Raw genomic sequence first — 23,765 nt, 5'->3', positions numbered from 1 at the left:
TATTTCCCCAACTGCAGTCCTCCCTCCCTCCCTCACTCACTTGTCTCCCATTCCATCATGTACTCTTCTGTGCTTTCCCTACTGTGCCCTACGCCAGCCATATTTTCTTCTCATGCTCCCTTCAGTTATTATCAGATATCCCTCGTCTGTGATTCCTGACCCCTCCTTTGCACAACGCTCCCCCACCCAGTCACCACTAACCCTCTGGCCGAGGGCTGTGACTTTTGTATGCATTTTAACACTGGTTCAATGAGCAGAGACCGATGGGGACCCAACCATTCATTTACCACATTCTGCAAATGGAATTGCCTTGTGGCAGCTTTCTGCACCAGAGCGGATACCAAGCTACAGATGATCAAAGACGCTAAAAGAGATGGCCTTTTCAAAGCAATTTACATAATTACATCTCTTTTCACTGGTTCCAACTCTCAATTATATATTTTCATCGTGTCCTCATTGAAGATCAACAAAGCATGTTCAGAAAAAAATAAAAAAATTTAAAAAAGAGTAAAAGTATGGGCGGTGGAAGAGGAAAGGGGAAAGCAAAGTGGTGCAGGGCCTACAGCGGGTTCACATCAATTTGAAAAAGAAAATTCAAAATGCAGACTTTTAAATAAAACCCTGACGAAAACCATGGTTCTGGATTTCTTTTCTGATCTGATTTTGAGCGACAGGCTGGTCCAGGTACGACAGACTAGGCACGGAAGCACTGCCACACACTAGTCAAAGTGTGTCTTGGTCTTGGATTGTATACTAAAGAATGGTCACTTGGCTGTCACAACACTCCTCCAGTGTGGGGCCATCCTTAAATGGTGACGCTTCACATGTTTAAAGTCAAGAGGAGGGTGCAGAGAAACGTTTAAGCTGACTATTACGGTCTTGTCATCTCAATCCCTGCAGATCCATTCAAAGTCCAGGAATAAATGCAAGGAGTCAGACCTACAGTCGATGAGGGTTGAAGAAGCTCTCCACTGAAAGACCACAACCCTAAATTGAAAGTGAGTACTGACTTTCTTCCTTTGGACTGGAGGCGACAATCACCACACATTCCTTGTAACATGACTGATGTGACACTGACTTCTGGAGAGAACAATTTTTGGTCACTCTGGACAGCCAAAGCCATATAAACAATATAAGATGGAACGGAAACATTCCAGCTACTAAGAACGTTTGGCCTACTTCAGGTGGAAGAGAGGGTTGATACAGACAGACCATGCATGCAATTGTTCTACGAGGAAGGGGGGGGGGGCATATTTATACGAGCTGTGCCTTCTGGCCATCGAGATGTGATTGTGGACCGTTGACCACAGTATGTCAATGATTACATGACATTTAAGTGTGGTTTCATGAAACATTCTGGCAACCTTCTCAGCAGATTGAACAACGCCCGGCACAAGCAGGAAGTAAACCACACAGCGGCTGCCCTGTCATCCCATCATCAGGGGCATCTTGGCATAGGTCAGTCTGCCTGAGGTCTAAACTCAAGCTGTGTTCATTTTGCTACTTGAACAGGTTGGAACTCACACTCCTTGGGAGTGGGTGGAGCTTCCTCTTGTATTGGAGGGACTTTGCTTTTATGATTTGCCTCCTCTCCATCTGCTCGAAAGGGTCATAGCAAAGGTAAGACAATCTCCAATGTGCAGCACGATACTGTTGGTGCCAATCAAAACATAATTATTTCTGAATAGGTATGCATCCCTCTAAAACAAAATGGCATCCAGTGGCTTCTACTGGAATAACTGGAGACTTTATAGCCTATATCCTCCCAGAGGTTTACTGAAATGCAACCTTTACCTACTTTGCGTATGTATTGGAAAAACATCTGAAGTCACTTGCTTTCAATCCAATTTCATTAATTTGTGTCTCTACAAGAAATCATAGAACAAGTAGAGAATGATGAAGTGAAAAGGAGTAGAAGCACATGAATTTCTCTCGGGCCTCTACGAGGGCTCAGGCCCTTACTGGCTTTGTCCACCCCCAAAATGTCAGTGACACTGCTTGCTCTTAATTGAATATTTTAGAGTGAAATGGTCTCTGCTCATATTGTATGTGCACACTTTACCCACATTTACTATTTTAATGTTGGTTGTGAAAGTGGCAAGAGGGCCGGCGTGCACAGTCCTTGAGTCGCAGAACAGAGCAGCCAGGTAAGTGGGGGAGGGTGTAGCCGATTATGGAACTGGGGGCACTGAGGGAGGAAGGAGGAAGGGGCATGGGCAGATGCCAAAAAAGGCAGACAGCTGAGGCGTTGCTCGGGTGGCCAAGAGAATAAAGACAGTTACTATTGGATTCTGCCTGTGTTCCCGGCCACCTGAATAGCCAGACGCACTCCCCCGGATGCTAATAATTGGAACTTTGGCCTTACTGCTCCTGGACAGTTGGCAGTGGCCTCATCACCAAGGATACACCATTGTAACTGAAAGGGCTGTGTGGCATTGCTCAGGTGCCCCTCCCCTCGTTGCATGTAGCAACCTTGCAACATGATACCATGTGACAGATGGTGCTACCAGCTATGCCTTCTGATGGATGAGTAAGAAGTCACCTCTTCTAGCCTTTCCTCACTCGCTGGCATCAAAAAGCCAAAGCACCAATAGCATCTCTCTGGTCAGCCCATGTTTCAAAAACTCCAGAGCAGGAGGTGTAAGCTTCTGTGTCACTGCCCCCTCACTCTGGAGCTCCCTACATCCAAACATCAGAAATGTACATTCCTACGCTACCTTCAAGTGACTCGTGAAAACCTCGCTATTCAACAAATATGAGTAACCACACTCTATCCGTGGCTACTACTTGAAGTATCTCTGTTATCTCTGTACAAACGATGTCATACCCTTGGGTCTGATAGTTACATAAAGCCTATAAATAAATAGAAATAAAGATACAGCATTAACTTCATAGTTGATGCAAAGGCTACACTTGAGTGGGAGTCAGAACAAGTGGAGATAATAAGCAGTGATTCCAGGTAAGAGAAGGAAAAAACAGTAATGTTAAGTTCTCCCCTTGAACATAAAGGCGAAACTAAACTATGGGCTGGAAATCAAAACCCTCCCTTTGCACTTCTCTCTGAGGTCTTTGAGGAGTAAAGGCCTGGAGACATGCACACTGTACCTGGAGACCCTGGCCTTTAGATCCCAGAAGTTCAGATTTCCATCAACATCTCCGAGTACCAAGGTATCTCCTTTCCATGCGATGCATGTAATACTTCCCATGCTGCCCTGAGGAAAAGGGGAAACAGAAAAACAAGTGAGCAGGGGGGCTGCTATCTAAATCCTATACAGAAGAAGCAGAATGTGTGGCCTACACATATTAGTGGCAGTACTATCATCAAAACAAAAAGGCAGTGATGACAGCAGGTGTTGACCCCACATGGACTAGAAGGTATTCCAAGGACTAGGAAACAGACTGAGTAACAATTGGTGATTGGCCATGTGCAGCAGTGTCCACAAGAGGCAAACAATCTGGGGGAAGCTGCAAGGAAGTAAAAAAGGCCCACTTAGGGAAAACATTGGGATGTATGAAATGCAACAATAGGTGCATAATTCTGTATATCCTTAGTCTACAGGGTTGTCTCACTCAATAGGGAACACATCTGCAGTTGTCAAAAAAAACCTTTGGGAGAATACAAGTAACAGACTTTCCCGATATCTTCCAAACCAAACGTGGGAGCCAAATGCAACCTCACAAACATCACTTGCACTGTATGCAGCCAAATACAAATGCAACCTCACAAATATCACTTGCACAGTATGCAGCCAAATGCAACCTCACAAATATCACTTACACTGTATGCAGCCAAATACAAATGCAACCTCACAAATATCACTTGCACTGTACGCAGCCAAATACAAATGCAACCTCACAAATATCACTTGCACTGTATGCAGCCAAATACAAATGCAACCTCACAAATATCACTTAGTGTATGCAGCCAAATACAAATGCAACCTCACAAATATCACTTGCACTGTATGCAGGAAAATACAAATGCAACCTCACAAATATCACTTGCACAGTATGCAGCTAAATGCAACCTCACAAATATCACTTGCACAGTATGCAGCCAAATACAAATGCAACCTCACAAATATCACTTACACTGTATGCAGCCAAATACAAATGCAACCTCACAAATATCACTTGCACAGTATGCAGCCAAATGCAACCTCAAAATATCACTTGCACAGTATGCAGCCAAATACAAATGCAACCGCACAAACATCACTTACACTGTATGCAGCCAAATACAAATGCAACTGCACAAATATCACTTGCACAGTATGCAGCCAAATGCAACCTCACAAATATCACTTGCACGGTATGCAGCCAAATACAACTGCAACCTCACAAACATCACTTGCACAGTATGCAGCCAAATGCAACCTCAGAAACATCACTTGCACTGTATGCAGCTAAATACAAATGCAACCCCAGAAATATCACTTGCACTGTATGCAGCCAAATACAAATGCAACCTCACAAAGATCACCTGCACAGTATGCAGCCAGATGCAACCTCACAAACATCACTTACACTCTATGCAGCCAAATATAACTGGACAAAACCAAATGTAACTTCCAATCCACGAAATTCAGGAACCCAAATATGATTTCATGTGGTAATTTCTTTTTTTTTTAAATAATCTCTTAAATTATTACTTCAAGTTCTCCCGATTAGGTTTTATTATTTTGTGCTTTTCTTTTGCTAGATTTCCTTTTGAAAAATCGCTTCTTGGTTTAATTTCGCTATTCAATCCTTTTGGATTTTAACTCTCGTTTTGATTATTTGGTTAGTAGGGCTGGGTAAGAACATCACCGCTGCCCAAAAGGCCCTTTTTTCTGCCAGACTTGTACATTTGATGCTTCAAGGTGAAGGGAGATGTTTTGTTGCCGACACTTTTAAAGTGAAATGGTTCCCAGGCCACAAGTTCTGTTTACCCCAAATGTTTCTATTTGCATTTATTTTTCATAAAGATGATTTCAACTACCAAAGTTGCACATCATAGGCACATGGTACATAGGAATATTAACAGCATAATGGTTAAACAACAAAAAAAAACGGTGGCCAACTGCAACATTACAAAGCTGAAATCAAGCTACTTGGGAGCATATGTTTATACATTTGTTCACACAGAGATTAGTTGAGACTGAGCTAGGATCCACGTCCATAACAGGTCAGCTGTGGGGCAAGTGGAGGCAGAGAGGGCGGGAAGGTAATGTTACCTTGGGAGTTCTATAGGGAAAGCAGGGCGCTGTGGAGGTGCGTGCGGGCTGAGAGCTAAGGCTGGAGTTGCAACACTGGGCGAGGCAGCCAGGAGAGACGCCATGCACCATCTTGAAGATGAGACTCCTACGTCTGCAAGAAAGCCAATCCACGTGGAGGTATTATGGAGAGGTGGGTGCAGCCATGGGAAAGGAGAGTAGTGTGCAATTTGCAAAATTCTTCATTTTATTGAGGAGAGAGAAAGACTAGTGAAGTCCACCCAGGAGAATGGGACCCTAGTCAAGCTTACTCAAAAATCAAGAAATCAAATAGGGATTTTGCTGTGTGAAGGGGCACGGTGTGCAGGTTTTTCAGATGTGCAAAGTTCAATGAGACGTCACAAAGAACATGAGTGAGCATTTGAGAAGCCCAATAGGATATCGCAAAAATCACAGAGCGTGCACACATGGAGAGTTCTTGTTTCTCACTTAACGCTGCATTCATTCCGCCACAGGAAGCTTGACCTCAGATTCCTTCACAGCCTATCCTAGGTGCTGGGTATTCCCTAAATGCATTTCCTCTTCTCCCAGTTCTTGGCCTGGATTCTTTTGAGGGCTGTGAGAAACTATCGCCTTTGGATCCAGACCCTGGCGGTGGACCAGTGCGGGAGGATCACCTGGGTGAGTGGGACACCGGATGGTGAGACGCCGTATCCCTCTCTTCCCTGTAACACCTTTACACCATCCTACCTAATGGGATATTTAGAAACTCACCCCCTGTCCCTTTTCCTGAACGAACAATTTTACAAGGACAGACCGCTCTGAGAGAAAAGAGACTCACACCAGAGCCATGTATCTGACATGTCGCAATACTATGGGCAGGCGATGTCAGGCAATTATCGACAATCACTCACACCTGACTTCCATTACACTTCCCCAAATGGATAAAAGAGCAAACTCTGAGTGAGGCAAAACACACAAAGTTACAGCAGTTTTGAGTTGGCAGCTGAACAAGGGAAGAAAGATGGCCAGACACGAGCGGTTCATGAAAGGGGCGACACCCTTGACCTTTTTGTCAGGAAGCTGTTACTTTCAAGAAACCTTCAAGGCAGAAAACTAAGACCAGGGAAACACGCTAAAGAATCCTGCATTGTGTGTCGGAGATACTGAGGGTCCTTCTGCGTAACTGACCAAGGCGGGGAGGAGCAGCAGAAACTGTGGTATTGACATTGGCTCCAAGAACAAAGAAGCGACAGAACAACACAGCCGGTTAGTTGGGGAGGCCGATACCAGAACGGTCTGTGTTGAAGTCAAGGTTGCAAGCGGCAACATTGTGAAAACAAACACTGTTAGAAGCGTGTGATAAAAGATGCGAGTGGAAGCTAAATCGCTAGTGAATATTTGAACATTAAAAGGAAAGCTACAATACCGTTGACGGAGTGGTCCGGCACTGTGAATGTGCTCAGTCATACGTCTCTGTACGGTATCCTGACAAGAGAAACGAAAGTAGAAGATTGATGTGAAGTGTAAATTGTGGGAAGTGAATCAAAGTGGTCCTGCGACGGTTTAAGCAAACTCATTGCACATTCGAAAGTGTTCGATTCTGGTATCAAAAGAGGATCTTAGCCCGAACAAGGGGGATCCATGGTCTGAGCCCGAACGAAGGAGACCAAGTTGTGAACATTGTGTAAAAGAGGATCTGTGCCCGGAACGAGGGGGACCCGTGGCCTGAGCCGGAAGGAAGGCGACCAGTCTTGAGTTTATGAAAGTGAAAACCCTGTCAAAGGAAAGGAACTTTCATTGTTTTGTTTGTTAGATTAGGCCTTCTGCAATAAGAGTCTTTGGCGGAAAGTCTTCATGCCTACGTGTTGAACTGTTACCTCGTGGCCAAGAAGCCGGAGTGTGTGCGAAGGCCGCACATGCCGTCTTCACCCATGCTGAAAATGTATGGAAAAGAAACCAACTGTTCAACTATCCTGACATATAATTTCTTGAACACTTTTCTTTCGCATTCATTGTTATCCCACACCATTTTGTATTTAGATGTAAGGATTGGCAATGGTTTTATTAGTATAGGCCCGTTTATTTTGACAGACTCCACTAGGACTGCGTTGTTATTATTTGATGGTCATAGCTTGCTCCCATCTTTAGATTTAGGTTTAGATTGGCGTTCTACCAACCCATTGAAGTTCAATAAACACCCTTGAACTGTGATCACTTGTGTCTGTCTTCACTGTGTAATACCATGCCTTCCTTACAGGGAACACAGGCAGGACATCTTTAGCCTGAAGAACCAGAGTGAGAATGGCTTGTGGCTCCTCGGGCCATTGGATTGGCACTGGCGGATTCACAGGAAATCGGGGTTGCGCCGACAGAAAGTGACCAAGAGCGTCTCCTCCCAGTGTTATCGGTGATGGTGGAACTATATGTGCTGTTTTGAAAAGGAGACCAGCCAAACCTTTCATGGCTCACTCCTACACTATTCTCTTGATTGACTTTGCAATTTTCAGTGTGATCATCCTTTTCTGCTGGACCCTCTATTGACCTGTGGTCCATGACAGGCTGCTTTAGTAAAGGGAAAACGTAGAATGGAGGGACCTCTTCTGAAGCTATGGGCGGTGTGTAAGAACGGATTAACTCAACAAGGAGCAATGTATTATGCACATCAGCTGCTCTCTCTCCAAGGAGGCTAGGGATCAGGATAAGCTGTTGGGATGGTCCTTGAGCGAGAGGAACGTGATGGTGCCTTGCACAAGGCTGCTTAGGAGGGTTGATTCGTAGTCTAATGAATTATCATGGAAAAGGTAATCAACCTGTTTTTGTCATCTGAACTTTGATGAGATGTTTTCCACAGACATTGACAAAGTGAACATCAATAAAGCAGTGGATTATGTCCACATAGCAGTCCCTTCCAAAAACAGAGTCTTTAATAAAAGTGCGTATTGGCTGAGGCACATGTTGCTTGTTAAGAGCTGCTTTCGATAAGGCTTATGATAAAGTAGTCACATTTGCTCAATCCTTGACCACCCGCCTCAAATAGCTTGACTATTAAAAGGTGTTGGAGGCAGGAGTAATGGAGATTGCTTAGCCGATGCTGGAGCCCGGGGACATGTCGGTTACGCGGCTATTAAAGGTGCCAGAGCCACGAGTAGCTGGAGAATGCTTAGCAGATGCTGGAGCCAGATGTCAGGTCACTTTATAGGCTATTTATGGTATTATGGAGGCAGGAGTGCCTAGAGAACTCCTAGCAAATACTAGAGCTGGGGTGAGATCCTTCTTGTTTCACCCTTTCCTTCCTCTGAGCAGAGTTTTCAGAATGGACTCTTCTTTTCAAAGACGTGTTCTATATTCTTCATATAGTTCTTTTAAAGAACCCCAGGGAATGTCTGGTGGGCTCCTCACCAGAGGAAGGTGCACTTCCTTTGCTGAGTAATAGGAGGAGGCATCCACACCTATTATCAGAGTTTTGTTGGAGAAGGTTTTTACGGAGCATTCATAAATGCAGACATCCGTTAAGATATTCGGCAGCCTTTAAATAATGGCCTTTGAAACCCATGGAAGTTCTTCCCTTGGCTTACCTTCATTCTCTGACCGTTTGGTAGCTTTTGATATTTCTGCTGCTTTTCAGCATTGCCAGAGGAACGTTGATCATTGCCAGAGTACTTTCAAGAGTGGAGGGTGGCCTGGTTGCCCTGCTTCATTGCCGACACTCAGGAAGGAGAGCTACAGGATGGGCCAGTAGATAAAACCAAGGGAAAGCTGAATTGCAGGGAAGGGGTCGCTCCTAGCTTCTGAGAGAAGCAGAAAGAACCAGGCCAGCAGAAAGTCCATGGCCAGGAAGAAGGAAATCATTGAGCCGAAGGATATCCATGCAGTGCTGGGGATATAGCCCAGATGGTAGGAGCTTGCTAAGATTCCCAGCCATCCCGGATATTGCGACCAACCCTTGGAGGGCTCGGGGGACTGCTCATTGCAAATACAAACCTCACTGAGTGATTTCAGCCTGTGGAACTAAAGCTTGAATTACATGTGTTATGCAGAATTCTACACAACTATATGAAAAGTTTATAGCAAAACAATATTTTCTGAAACCCATATCTATGCCATCTATGGGAACAGGTGAGTTATTAGACCCCTGCAGATTGGAAAGCATTGATGCCCCTTGCCATGCCTGACTTCCACATGGTCTTTCACTTTCTGGAATGGATTGCCAGCTGAAGAAGGATGGCCTGGAGGATTGCCCAGAGAAATACCATAGTTTAGGATTACCTCTAAACCATCCAGCATCACCTCTTTTGTTCTGCATAAGTCACCCAGAGTGCGGACGGGTCTTCCCAGATGTGGGTCCCATTCCTACTGGGCCTAGAGACCCAAACTACTACTCACTGATGAGGCCCAACAAGGCTGAAACATGGATGGGGATGCCTGTGGTCTTGTGCAGAAGGGATGTGAACTATGTACGGGTGCAAAAGTATGAAGTTGTCACAATGATGGCATGCTGATTGCTATAAATCTTTATTCAATTCAAAAGCAAGGGAACAACCTAACTATCCCTAACTCTAAAACGGGGTTCCATGCCTCTACCAAAATACATGCTAACGGTCGTGTCAGAATGTCCAATCAAATAAAGAGTGCCCACTGTCGTGTCAACACCTATTCCCGTCCCTTAGACTTTAAACAATGACAAGTGGTGATCATCTCGGTTCAGAAGAATGACTCATGGTTGAAAATAAAGGTTCTCCACAAAAAGGTTAAATCAAAAGTCTCAGAAGATCTCTTTCACGTGCACTCCCCCATGCACAATGGTAAGAAATTGTCTCAAAGCCACTTTTCCTGTTTACTTTACATGTGGGATGACTCCATCCTCTTTGGTTCTTCTCTGACTCAGTGTGACAATTTGCAAAGTCAGGTGGAAGGTCTCCTTTCCCCTGGCCTTTCTCAGGCTTCTCACAATGCCAAGAGAATGACTCTGTTCCCCTGGCATCTTTCAGCTTGACTTAGGTATACAACACCAAGGAAGGGGAGAGGGAGGGGAGTATGGCTTCCTTCCCCTGATCTCTCTTGGCTTCCCGGTACATGACGGGGGGGTAGGACGTCCTTCCCCTGGCATCTCTTGGCTCTTTATTCCAGTTCAGCAAGGTTGGGGGAATGACTCCCTTCCCCAGACTGATCACAATGTTCACACACACCAGGGGGAATGACTCCCTTCCCCTGGTTATTCTCAGGCTTCACAGTTCTAAAGGCTAGGGGGAATCTCCTCCTTCCCCTTCTCTTCTTTAGGCTTTCTGTTGCTGGTACCAGACCTGTGTTTGGTTCCCTCTAGGCCTTGGCAAACCTGGTTCACTATCCAGCCAGGTCCTGCTATGCAGAAAATAACACTTATTGCTTTGATTCATCAGGTGTGGGTCCCAGACTCGTATTTCACCTCCTTGGGAGTCTGGCAGACCTGGTGCACCATCTTGCCAGCTACCGCCACAAAGATGACTCAAGATGCAACTTCGTATTGGGTGTGGGTCCCAAACCCATGCAGTACTCTCTTCCTGTCTTACTGCAATTACAAACTGGATGTCTTCTCGCTTCCTTTCCCTTAACTCTGACAACACTGAAGTCGTTTTCTTCCCCTCCAACTCCCTTCCCCCCCACTCCTCCTCCTTTTATTCATTTTCCCCACTCTAATCTTACGTTCTCCTCCCACACTCGCAATTTAGGCATTCACTTTAACTCCTCTCTCACTTTTTCCCACCATATCTCTCTCACCTCTCGCGCCTGTCACTACCACCTCTATAATATTCGCAAGGTCCGCCTCTCTCTTACTTTCCATGCCACTAAATTTCTAATCTCCTCCCTTATCTTCTCTCGCCTCTTCTACTGCTCCTCCTTACTCTTTGGTCTACCTACTTCACATCTCGCCCCCCTCAAATCTATCTACCATTCTGCCATCCATACCCTCTGTCTCCTCACCTCCCGAGACTCTAGCTCTGCTTCCCTATCCTCCCTCCCTTGGCTGGCTTCCCTTTCACTCCCCACTTAAATTTCATTTCCTCTGCTTAGTCTTCAAATCTCTCCATGATATCGCTCCCCCTGATCTCTCTTCCCATCTCTCTTTCTACACTCCTGCTCGCACCCTTCGCTCTGCTGACCACTTCCTTCTCACTGTTCCTCCTTCCCCTTGTGCCTCCTCTCGCTTACGCTCCTTCCAACTCCTAGCCCCCCTGCACTGGAACTCCTTTCCTCAATCAATCCGCTCTATTCCTACCTTGTGATCCTTAGTCAGTGTACCACCCCCAGGGGGACTATTGGGTAGTGTCCTCACCACCCTGGCCCCATGGGAAGGCGCTCCCCCTCAGGGAAATGGGACAACATACAAGGTTTCGTCACATCAAGCAGTCCAGGCTGGACTGCACCTTTTGGAGGGAGACCATGCCTGATTTGCACATGGTCTTTCCCTTTCTATAATGGCTTGGCAGGCGAGGAACAATGTTCTGGAGGGTTGTCTAAAGCAATGCCAGTGGTTTAGATTCATTCTAAACCGTGTGTTTTGTTTTCCTTTACCATGAATCAGCACAGAATGTACATTAACTGCAGGCCAAGTGTACATAAGTCACCAGTGTGCCACTGCCTTTACTGAAATGCTACCGTCAGACTTAACGCATGATTTACTGCAGTTCTGCAGTCAGGCTTCCCTGGACGCCTCCCTCTCTTTGGCCCATTCCCACTCCTATGCTCAATTCCTCTTATAACCTCCCTGCTTCACAAGAGGCAGGGTTGCCACCATTTTAAGAATACATTACCATCAATGTGTTGGCGTCTGAGGCTTTAAGATGGGCCAGACAAGGTAGTATGCAACTGTGTTTTCAGTGCTTCCTATAGGAATTCTGAGAATATATTGGCAAACAGACTTGCACCATATCTTTAAGAAATTAGAGAACATTTTCTATTGCCATTGTTAGTGACCAAAGATATCCATGCACCTTTATGTAAATGTACGCAACTCTTAATGGAACATCTGGCATTTGTGTCTATGACTAGATTATGGCGCGCATCAAGGAGTGCTCGCTGAGTGCTGTTTAGCTGTGGAGGACTGTGGATGATATGCAAGTGTATTGAGTGCATTTAACTATTTGGAGCTTTGGAACACTAAGCCTTACTTACCTCCAATGACTTTGGCCCTGTCTCCTCCCGCCAAAAACTTTCAAAAATAGCGACGGCATGCTTAAGCGCGCACCATCGAGGAGTGCTCGCTGAGTGCTGTTTAGCTTTTCGGCGGTGCAGCGAGACGGCGTGGGCTAAATATTTAGGTGGAATTTGCTATACGTGATCTTGCAGAACTAAGAGAAAGATGTTACTGAAAAGGGTCCTGTGAGCCACTTCGGATTTCTTAGAGACTGGGGTATGTCATATTTATATACCTTAAAACAATGATATCTTTGACAAGGTTAGGAGCCGGGACCGGAGACTTGAATGGCCCCTTCCCAGAGTTAAATAAAAGATCTAGAACACACCAATAAGAACCCTCAAATGGGTCCCTCAGGTCCACAAATACGTAGAGCAAAGTCTCTTGTCAGCTGATATTAGATCATACTGGTGCATGGGGTGCCAGGATTTGTCTCTATCCCAATATAGTTCAGAAGAGGTATTTATGGAAAGCCCAGCTCCCATAATTCAGCATTCAGTAGTTGGAGGAAGTATAGAGGAACAACCCTTAATTAATCTTGATGACATTGTGGACACAACCTTAGTAGAGAAGACTAATCAGATAGAGCAAGGGGTAAGTATTCCTCCAATTGATGTGAATTGGATATTAGGATCAGGAATGATCAAATCAGGAAAGGTGGAGGAATAAGGATGTGCACGTGCTTTGCTAACTACAGCAGTACAAGTACATTTTAAAGAAGCATGTGAAGGGTCAGGTTTTATATTCTCAGGTGGTGCAAAGATTTTGGAGAGGGGGTTTGGGAAGTCCGCCAATGATCAGACTATACATTCAATTGATGTTGTCCCCCATCCCCTACAGAGGACTCCCTCTATGAACCTTCTTTACAAACAGAAAAGATACCTTGGTTCGTGAAACCGAACAGGAGGAGAGTTGGCCTACTCCCACCTGACCTGTCGGGTTCCCCCATTATGTACCTGGAGTCCCTTGATTCTAATAGAAATTCTTCCTCAAGCTCAGCACTATCTTTTGTAAAAACTACCCAGAGACGCTCATTTGGACTGAATCCTGGATATCCCCCTTTATATGAAGCAACATTCACAGCAATGAATAATGGAATAACAGCTTTGACACAACTATTTGGAATTTTTGAAGTGAAAAAAAACAGATAACCAGCTACTTTGCTGAACCCAACAGAAGAAATTGACTTGATTGAAAAGAGATGCCCGGTTAGACCAAATTCTATGGGAAAGTGGGACTGTGAATTGGTGAATGGGAAAAAACCCATAGTGGAAATACACCAACATACAGCTCAATTGGAGATACCCCAAGAGACTCTAGATGTTGAGATCCCTTTGGTAGAGCCTTTATATGATGTGTTTAGAAAACAGAATAATCTGAAAAAATCTAGACAAGTACAGGGAAAGGACAAATTTAAAAACCAACCCGCAGTTCCAAAATCGAGCAATAGGGGGAGTGAGAAAGTTCATAAGTACTCTCTCCACTAGGCCCTCTCAGTAGAGAACGTCTGTAATAAGTCTTCAGAAGGCTAAAAACAAGAATAAAAAAGTAAAACGCCAAGAGAAAGAGAAAAATCATAATTCACAAGAAAGCACTGATGAATTGGCAATCTCTGCCCCCACCTGTGGGCACAAGGGGAGAGCAGGGCTCACCCCAGATAGAAGATCTGCTAAATCTGTCAACCTATACAGTGTCAAGTGAAGAAATAAATGCTAATCTGTCAAGGATAGCCCATAAGGATCCACTAAGGGGGAAGGGAGAGTCTGCGGGGAAGGGTGAGGGAGGAGGGGGAGGACAAGACTACGACCATTCGGGGGAGGGGGTGTACTACCTTGGAAGAAAGACAGCTAATCATACTAAAACAGATGGGTGGAGATATCCCGCAGGTACGGACCATTCAAGATAGCGGGGAACTCTCCAATAGGGGGTGTAGCTCTGAGATGACCAGAGGAAGATCCGCCTTTACTAGGGAAGTAGGGAGGATTGACGCAAACTATGCACACACTACCTCAACTCTCCGCTCTAGGGGGTCACTTCCAATGCAGGGAGAGAAGAAACCCAAAGGACAGTACATCTACCTCCACATGAGATAGACACCACTCAGATCCATTTTCGAATAGGACTACAATCCTGAATCGGACAGGAACTATACCCGACCTGAAAGCTATTCCATCTAGGGATATCAAAAAGGATCCAGTTTATGGATAGGTATAGAATTGAAAAAGTGAGACTGGCTATTCCATCGCAACTGGTGAGAGTAGCTCTGTGGAGGGCAAGGAATCACTTTAGTCAGCAAGGCTTTAGGCTAAATATTGAGAACTCTGACTATTCATCTAGAAGGTCATCCCATGATTATTCTCCTACTAGACCCTCCAATGTGTTACGTCCATCATTTCCCAAGGATAGGAGAACATCCGCCTTCCAGTCTCAGAGAATTCGTTGCCAAGGGAATTGGGGTGAACAAATGATTCCCAATATTAACGGCCAATATCTCCGAAGGGTAACAAGCTTACTGTGGCCTCGTGGAACACCAGAGGCTTTAGGCACCTTTTAGCTAATAATACTGTGATACTGACAACTTTGATATCCTTACTCTCCAGGAGATATGGCTAACAATGTTTCCTATTTGGTCAGGATATAGTCCCACCTGGATACCGGTGTTAAAAGGACCAAAAGGAAGGCCCTCTGCTGGTCTCTTAACAGCCTGTTAATTGAGCATAAAACAGACTAATTCCCTGGGCCTCTCCAAATCCATTTACTCAAATTTCAAAACTGATATTGCTTAAGATTAAAGGAACAAGAGAAAGCAACTGCGCTATAATTAATCTCTATTGGAACCCGCTAGCTATTTCAGATGATAACTTTATAGCAGGGGTGGAAGCTATGCTGGATATGTGGGCAGCCGACGGAATGACCAATACTATCCTGATTGCAGGGGTCTGAATATTAAATGGTTGAATATTAAAAATTCCCTTCTGACTCAGGGAGCATGGCAATGGGGTAACCTAATAGACAATAGGTGATTTGTAATGCTTAATGTGGTGCTTAAGGGGGGATACACCTCCACAACCAACATGGGGAAGAGCTAATTCAATGGCAACAACTGATTATATATTTGTCTCAAGATGTGCCTATTCTGAAATACTGGACTTCTATATTCTTCCGAATCACAATAGTGTTCATAACATTCTAATCTTAAAATGGTTAATACTTGTAAGCCCACTGCAGGGTGAATTTTACTCTCATAAGATAACCCTTGAGGGAGGAAGAAATAGGTTCAAATGGACTGAAGCTAAATTTGAAAGCTGTCTGGGGAATAGTTAACAGAGTTGATAATAATATGGAAGATGTCTATGTGTCAGTCCTGAGATTATTTCGACAAACATTTCAGGCTGCTCTTCGTCCCTCTTTTAAGCATAAACATGCATTTGATTAGGAGGTTTATTTTGATGAAAGCGCAGTGTAGAAAAGAGAAACGTTGGTATTGCAAGATAACTTTAAATCCAAAAGATACTTTGTTAAAAAAAATAACTCAAAAATATAAGAACTGGTTGAGATTACATAGGGCAAAAATGTATCAAACTGATGTAGAGGCGATGCTCCAAGTGATGCATTCTAAATCAAGTGTGCAGATTTGGCCTCTATTGAACACAGGGTGTAGAGACTTGCCTGAGCCTGTAATGATCCACCCAATACAGGAAGAGACTTGAAGGACATACTTTACTCATCTTTTTGCGCATAAGGATAAATCGACCATGCTGGAAAAACAAGTTGGAGATGAACTAAAGGGCTCCGATTTGATGAGCATGATATCTTGATAAGAATTTGAGTTCTTCGAGATCCCACGCCCGGTTGGCATAACTAATTATATGCTAAAACAGCACACAGCATCATGGGCGAGAATATTATTCATAATCTTCCAACATGTAATTTTAGATGGAAGAATTCCGCATTCTTGGAAATGTTCGGTAATTATCCCTATTTTTAAAAAGGGGAATAGAAAGAGTCCAAAAGATTATCGCCCCATAGTGCTCCTTGATGCCCTGGGGAAATTGTTTGCGCGTCTGATATTAAAACAATTTATGAAATGGATAAGATGGAATGGGCACTTTGACATCTGTCAATTAGGATTTGTGACGGGTTTGGGGACAGTGGCAAATTCATTAGCATTATCTACTATAAAAGAGCAGGCTTCTTATTTAGGATATCCTATATACTTAGCTTTTATAGATTTTAAACATGCATTTGATTCAATTCCTAGACCCTTACTGTGGGGAAAAAATGAGGAAGGTGGGTTGTTCGGATTTTATTTTAAACTCTATTGGCCAGCTATACTCAGACTTCTATGCAAGTAAAATTGAATCAGGAAGGACTACTGACTAAGCCAAGTCCAACATATCGAGGTCGTAAGCAAGGCTGTATTTTAGCACTGGCTATCTATAACCTTTTCATAAAAGATCTGGAAACTTATCTGAATACAACAATCTCATTCCCACCAAAAATTGGTGGTTACCCTATCGCTTGACTCTTAAATGCAGAGGATTTGGTGCTACTGGATAAAACAGTGTTAGGGCTACAGGGAAAACTAACAGCTCTGATGGAATATGCTAATGAACATTCTGTACCCATCAATGTAGATAAATCAAATATATTGATAATGTCACAAAAAAGGGTTAATGCATATTCTTCATTTAAATGGAAGACTGGCCCTGAATAGTCTCAGAGTATAGATATCTGGGAGTAAATATAAATAGTGATAATCAAGACTTCCCCTATAAAAGGGATCATAGAAGTAAAATGGAGATGATGGCAGTCCTCCTTAATCCATAAGAAACATTGGAAGTGTTCCTGCATGCCAATAATCATATTCTACAAGCAAAAGATAGTCCCCACATTAACATATGGGGCAGAGACAAAACCAATTGATCAGGGACCAGATTGGGGTAGGCTGGAGGGTTTATATTGGAAAGGGGTGCTCTCTTTACCTAAACGTCTGCCCAATATGATCATTCACTTTGAGCTGGGCTTATTGTCTTTAAGAAGTATTGTAAATTGGCATACTTTAGCACTCTATAGGAAATGCATCGGCAACTAGCCCTCAGGGACTAATCTTTTAGCAATTATACCGATCATTTTGGGAGCCCAGTATGACACTTCTCTTAAATCACAGATGGAACATTGTTTAGATGTAATGGTAGTAGCAGATATTGATATAAACCTACTACTATCTAATCCAGATCGTGCAAAAAGAAAATTGTGGGAGTATGACTGGAGAAGAACATGGGAGGAGCTTAACCAATATACATTTTTCAAAACAGGAAACGTTTTAATTAAACCTCAATATGCGATCCCTGTATATTTGCAGAAGTTTCCAGACAACAATTATTGTGATTTATTTTTAAGATTTTGATTCAACCTATGGCTGACAAGGGAAGTACTAGGCACTAAATGGCCCCAAGAGAAGAAATCATGTAGATTCTGCCTTAATACTAAAGAATTGAAGACATTAAAACATATTACAGTGTCCTGTCATATCCTTATAGATAAAAGAAGGACCTTTCTTCATAAGTACTTCTCTGATTTTAAATTGCTAACCCAGAATATTTTATGGATGATGATTTTTAATGGACAACATGTATCCTTGAATTTAGCAGCGATCAATTTTTTGCTGTTCTTAAAGTTTTTACAGAGCTCTTGTAAATTATACAGAAATGTTATTCAATACAATGGATTTTAGATAATTATTAATGGTTGCCCGGGAATCGACTGATTCTTCGCCCCACTGTCCCCTTTTGCTTGTTGGCCCTTGTTGGAGAATACATTGCACTGTTCATCAATATTTTCGTTTTCCTTATGATTTGTATTGCTATAGACATGTATCTTAAGGATGTTAAAAATAAGGTTGTTGAAGAAATGTTTTTGCTTGCTTACTTTGTTTTCTGTTTTATATAGGATGAATTGTTATCAAATCTTTATTGTATAGGATGAATTGTTATGTATTTGTTTTATTGTTAGTGTTTTTATTTATTTTTTAAAGTTGACATTTTCAACTAAATCAATGAAAGCTAATACATGATGGCAGTAATCAGACAGTCCAAAGACCAATTGTTCAGAAATTCAATGTTAAGAAGTGAAGAAATAACTATGCAAAGAAGGAGAGTGGCAATTAGTATCTCAAGTTTCTTTTGACTGGTTGGAATCTGTGTAACTGGTGATAGATTGGGCAGAAATCGTTGTGAGTTGATTGCGCATTTTGCTGATCATGTTGGTAAAACGTCAGTGTGGTGGCAACCGTCGCCAGTTCTCCCCCCTCCTCTCACTCTCATCACAACCTCACTATCATATTTACTATGGACATCTGCGGCTGGATCCTTAGGAGCTGATCAGAGTCTGAGAAAACTGCCTTTAGCTGGGAGAATATGCGAACTGGCAGAGGCTTATGAGCACTATCTGGAGTGAGGACCTACACAGAGAGAAAGGGATACAACGGTCATCAATACAAACATTGACAATTTCTAAATCTTTTAATATCATTATCATTAAAGTCAATTTCAACAATGCTCCTTGTAATGAGCTTATTAGGATTTGGAACAAGGAGGACCAACTGAAGAAATGACCTATGTTGGATGAACCAATAGGTTTTGAAAGGCAGAGCATTATCAGGTAGTTACTAAAAGGCAACTCGCATGTTTCAAATACTTCATTTCCCCAGCATGGACCCTAATGCTGAGAGTGCTCCAAGGCAATAGGTTATCTGCTCTAAGAAAGCGTGACCATCATGCCTTTGCCACTTACACTTTTTCCTCTGGCACTTTGAAAGGCGAGCACCGAGAGAAAAATGCTTTATGGCATTAGTAGGGTAAAAGCATGGAGGCACAAATTCAAGTTGCAAGCTACGAGCAAGCGATAAAATAGTCACTCGCCACCTCAATTTTATACATACAGGATGCACAAAATTTCTTACTCGCCAATGGCTAATGGCAGGTGCACATTTTTTACCCTGGTAAAGTGGTAATGGGATCGGAGAAAAAGAACAAAAAATATTGCCGTAAGAAGCAGTCTGGTACCAATTTGTTAGGCCACAATTGTTCAACACAACCTTCAACCCAAACTACTTTTATTTGTAATGGGCTTAGCCAGTGAGGTGTATCTTAAATCTCCAGGTGCAACATGCAAGGGGTCCATGTCTGCATATACCTACATCCTTTAGTGGGTCTGATAGCAGGCTTCTCTTTTGGATGAAACATGGCAAATGCTGCCACAAGCTATTCAGAGGAGTTTGGGAGCATTTCCAAATTATTTCTGACCTGTGCAGAGTGCACCTGTCCAGATGTGGACCCCTTTTGTGCTGTGCCTAGAGACTCAGGCTAGATGGCTTTGCATTTTATGACATACTGCTTCTTTAGGAAAAAGTTGGATCTATCTGTACAAGTTTGGTCACCTTCTGCATTGCCAAAGACTAGCATAAAATAACTCCGGCCCAAGGCATTGCCATCACACATTTTGCTCTTTGTATTAGCCGAATAAAGCAGAGCATAGAAATCACCAGTAAGCAACCCGTCTTTTGACACCATTGTGCTCTAGCACCCTGAAGCATCTCTTGTGCTAGATGGAATTACCAATAAAAATCACAGACCAAATAACAAGGCAGATTCAAAGAATATGGCAAAATACTACTTTATTCTTAGTTTAACAAAGGAAGGCAAAACTGGCACACATCAAACTCGTGCGTACAGGTACACACACACACACACACACACACACACACACACACACACACACACACGTTTTATAACGCAATATGCATCATCTATGATGTCATTCTACGTGGCAAATTATAAAACCAATTGAGGGGAGGGATTGGTTAGGGGATCAAATGTACCTATAGTTTATTTACGGGTTAGCACATCATTGGCTACCTCCTATCTGTAAGGCACGCCTTGAACTACTTCTAAATACGTATAATACTGATTATAGCAGAGTAAATGGCAGCAGATAGGGTCTATGCAACACTGTATAGCAAGCTGCCCCATAGACTCTGATTGGTTGGCATGCTCACCCTACCTTGGGCTCGTTGGCAGGATGTAAGAGAAACGAAACCCAGGTGCTTGAGTCATGTCAGATTACTCCCTGCTTTCCTAATTAATCCATCATCTCTCATCAGTCCGGCCATGAGCCAAAGTCTTCTCGTCTGTAGTTGACCTTGCAGCCTGCTCACTGTTAAGTAATATTTAAGGGAGTGTAGCACATCAATATCTTCATCCAAAGCTTAGAGAATAGCCCTTGTTTTTGACTCCTGAATCATGTGTGAGGAGACCACAGATTTGTCCACTTCGACCTTCTGTTTACTGCTATTTGATTAAATTATACTGGGTGTGCTTGCTCCTCTCAGCCTCTAGAGACCTGCCTACTCCATCTTGCATAGACTCCATACACCTTTAATTGTCCAATACTTGATTTTTGCAGGTGTTTTATTCTTCTTCTCCTTTAATCTACAAGAAATAAGTCCCTCGTTCATAGCTTAACCGTCTGCCTCCTCTTGTGCCTTGCAATTATTCCTCAAAACAGCCTCTTTGATCCCAGGCCAACATAGAATCCTCTTCATTTTCCACACAAAGCTATTCTCCAGCGTCTCCTGATTCTGCAGCCTTGATCGGTCTCCAAGGAAGCCAGGCTGAAGTTGACACGAGCCGACGTCCATATTCCTTTGATGGCCGTCCTTGTCACTCTTCATTTTCCTCTATAGCAAGCTTCTATATGTTTTTTCTACCTTGAGTTACTGCATATCTACATTTATTGGTCAGCAAGTTACTGTATCTTCTTTGTAGCCATGATTACTTTATCCTTAAGTACACACTTCTCTCATTGCTTTGGTTACATCATTACTCTTAAAGATTTTCATATTGTTTCAATAGGTCTTCATATATCTTCTTTAAGACATCACTCTATCCTTTCCAAATTTCACTTAATGCTCTATGATGTCCGATTGGTGCTTGCTGACATCCTTCTATGCGGCATCCTTCCACTCTTTTAGTGCGAGGGTACATTCTGTATGGTTGTCTGAGTGCATATCATCTCTCGTACACTTGATGCGGTATAGGGAAAATGTATGGGGTCCCATTTATAGCTCTTCTCCTGTGGTTCCAATATGACAGTGGCGAGGGGGCGGGAGCTAGGGAGAACTCGTCCATCTGCTCCTCTACACCATCATATATTTTAACCAATGAGGATTTAAAAAAGCAATCAATGGATGAGATTGTTGCATCTTTGCCAACATAAAGGAACACAAAAAGGGCCCACATTCATTTCCTTTGCTCTATTCATGCAATACGAGGCAACAGATCACTACCTTGTGAAGTAGCTCCACTTAGGATTCCTTAAAAGTGAGTCCCTGAAAAGACATCTCTTGAGACATCCCTTGAATGCTCATTCTGCACAGCAAAGACAACTACTGAATGAATGCTGATGGCACTCTGTGAGTGAGGACTGGAGAAGAAGTCATCTCTAACAAACTGGACAAAATGTAGAATTTCACCACACTTCACATTTTATTTTTAAAAAATGGCTAACATTTAATGCACAGCGGTAGCGTCCATTAATCTGGGCAATACTGAAAGTAAATGGTCAGGGCAGGAGTTGAATATCATAAGGTAACACTGGAAATAGAGCACTAAGAAAGACTTTAGCACTATAAGAAACTTTCACCCAAAATAGGAAGCAGAATGATGATACACAAGGCTGCACCGCCTTGAAGTAAAGGCAGCAAAAGGTCTCTCTGCTGGTTGATTCTGCATTCAAATACATAGCAGAAGGGACATCACTGGCCCTTAAACCACTCCATGCTATCATCATCAGGTACAATTGCAAAACTACAGTATGCAGGGACCAGTCATTAATAAAGAAAAGAAATGCTCTGCTCCTAAAGGCAGCTACATCTAAGGGCAGAATCCCTTTCAACAGGTCATGGTTCAGATTGGTTAATTCAGAGCCATCCACAGAGATTGCAAAGCCGGCAGCAAAATGGGGGTTTGCAAAGTAACCCCCAGCCATCCATAAAGGACACCGACATGCCTCGTATGGTTGTTCTTCATCAGTGAATGACCAAAACACTCAGCAGCAGGATTTAGCTGGCATCAAACCATTTAAAATAAAGACAGGAAAAAAGGACACCAGGGAGAAACACAGGACCCATCCTCGGCACACATGTGGGCATTATAAGCAAGGCAGGCAGGAAAAGACCCTAACCATGCTTCATGTTTCCACTTTTATGCTCCAAAGTACTGCTGAAAAATGAAAGTGAGGTGAAGCCCAAGTGACTGCTTTCCAAATTACTAAGTAGCGAGGACTCTGTCCTTCTACGAAGTCTATGCGGAGGGTTCAACATTACTACCATAGTCGCCTTTCAGAACAATGAACTGCATGCGCTGAATAGCTGAAAGGGTGAAATAGTGTTGGCCGCCAAGTACTTTTCACTGTTTTGTCGATCAATCGGCTTAGTCCTCCAATGCACCTTTCCTGGCCAAACCATAGACCATTTAGAGTGAAAGACTGATCAGGATTAAGACATCCAAAGCAGTGGCATAAAGTCAGCAATTCTAACATGATAAAAACTAGTGTGTGTATGCAATTGGGGAATACTAGGATAGCCTCTAAATACGAATATGCCTTATTAAAAAGCTTGTCAGTAGAAAATGTATTGGATTCTCATGCTTGGAAGATGAAATGTAAATTCAAACCTGCATAATTATTGTTCATTGTAAGGTGGTGGCCATTTCTGCAGTGCACACTTTGGGAAGGTTCAGCTATCAAACATGTAACTCCATACTAGTGTGCTTAAAAAGTATGGTTTACTAATTATTCGGTCAGTGAAGGAATTGAGCAGTGTGAGGAGGAGCTATGCAAAGTGAGGTTTTCTTGTGATGTCAAACACCTTCATGGATGAATAACCAAATCCTAAACTTCTTAACCTATTTTTAAGAGAGTGTGTCCCTTCACAGACAACCGACCTACCAAAGCAAAGTCAAACAAATGCGGCCAACAGAAAGCTCCAAATACACCAAGCTATAACCAAATATTGCAAATACTGGTCAACACAATAGATCAGAAATCCTACTTTCAAATGTTTAACCCTATTCTAGTATAATATAATGAGCTCTCCAATAGTTTACTCGTAGTTTGGACACGTCTTCAGTCTTCCTGTTCTCTCCAGACCACTCCCAGGTTTCAGGCTTCCCGGGGTCCTCTTCTCGGGCTACACTCATGACTCTTGTTTCCTCCAGCTTGACTTGGTTTCCCACATTACCTCTGACAGGGTTTGCTGGGTTCCTACCCAACCTCTTATAGCCGAGCCTTGCGCTGTCGACATTCATTTTAGGTTTGTGTTGAATCACGGGAGA

General features: G+C 43.1%; 1 protein-coding gene across 1 annotated transcript in view; it reads right to left on the bottom strand.

Annotated features, from left to right (window-relative positions):
* The window catches only part of WDR11 (WD repeat domain 11), a 1,001,187-nt gene that overhangs the window by 169,140 nt on the left and 808,282 nt on the right, over positions 1-23,765 (bottom strand). The window contains exon 17 of the mRNA XM_069611952.1: positions 3,106-3,212. Within this exon, the coding sequence (XP_069468053.1) occupies positions 3,106-3,212 (107 nt within the window). The remainder of the gene's footprint in view (positions 1-3,105; positions 3,213-23,765) is intronic.

The sequence above is a fragment of the Ambystoma mexicanum genome, chromosome 8 (genome assembly GCF_040938575.1).
Source record: "Ambystoma mexicanum isolate Mex_15411 chromosome 8, UKY_AmexF1_1, whole genome shotgun sequence".
Lineage (NCBI taxonomy): Eukaryota > Metazoa > Chordata > Amphibia > Caudata > Ambystomatidae > Ambystoma > Ambystoma mexicanum.
The sequence above is the reverse complement of the archived record's forward strand: the minus strand, read 5'-3'. Positions and strand labels throughout refer to the sequence as shown.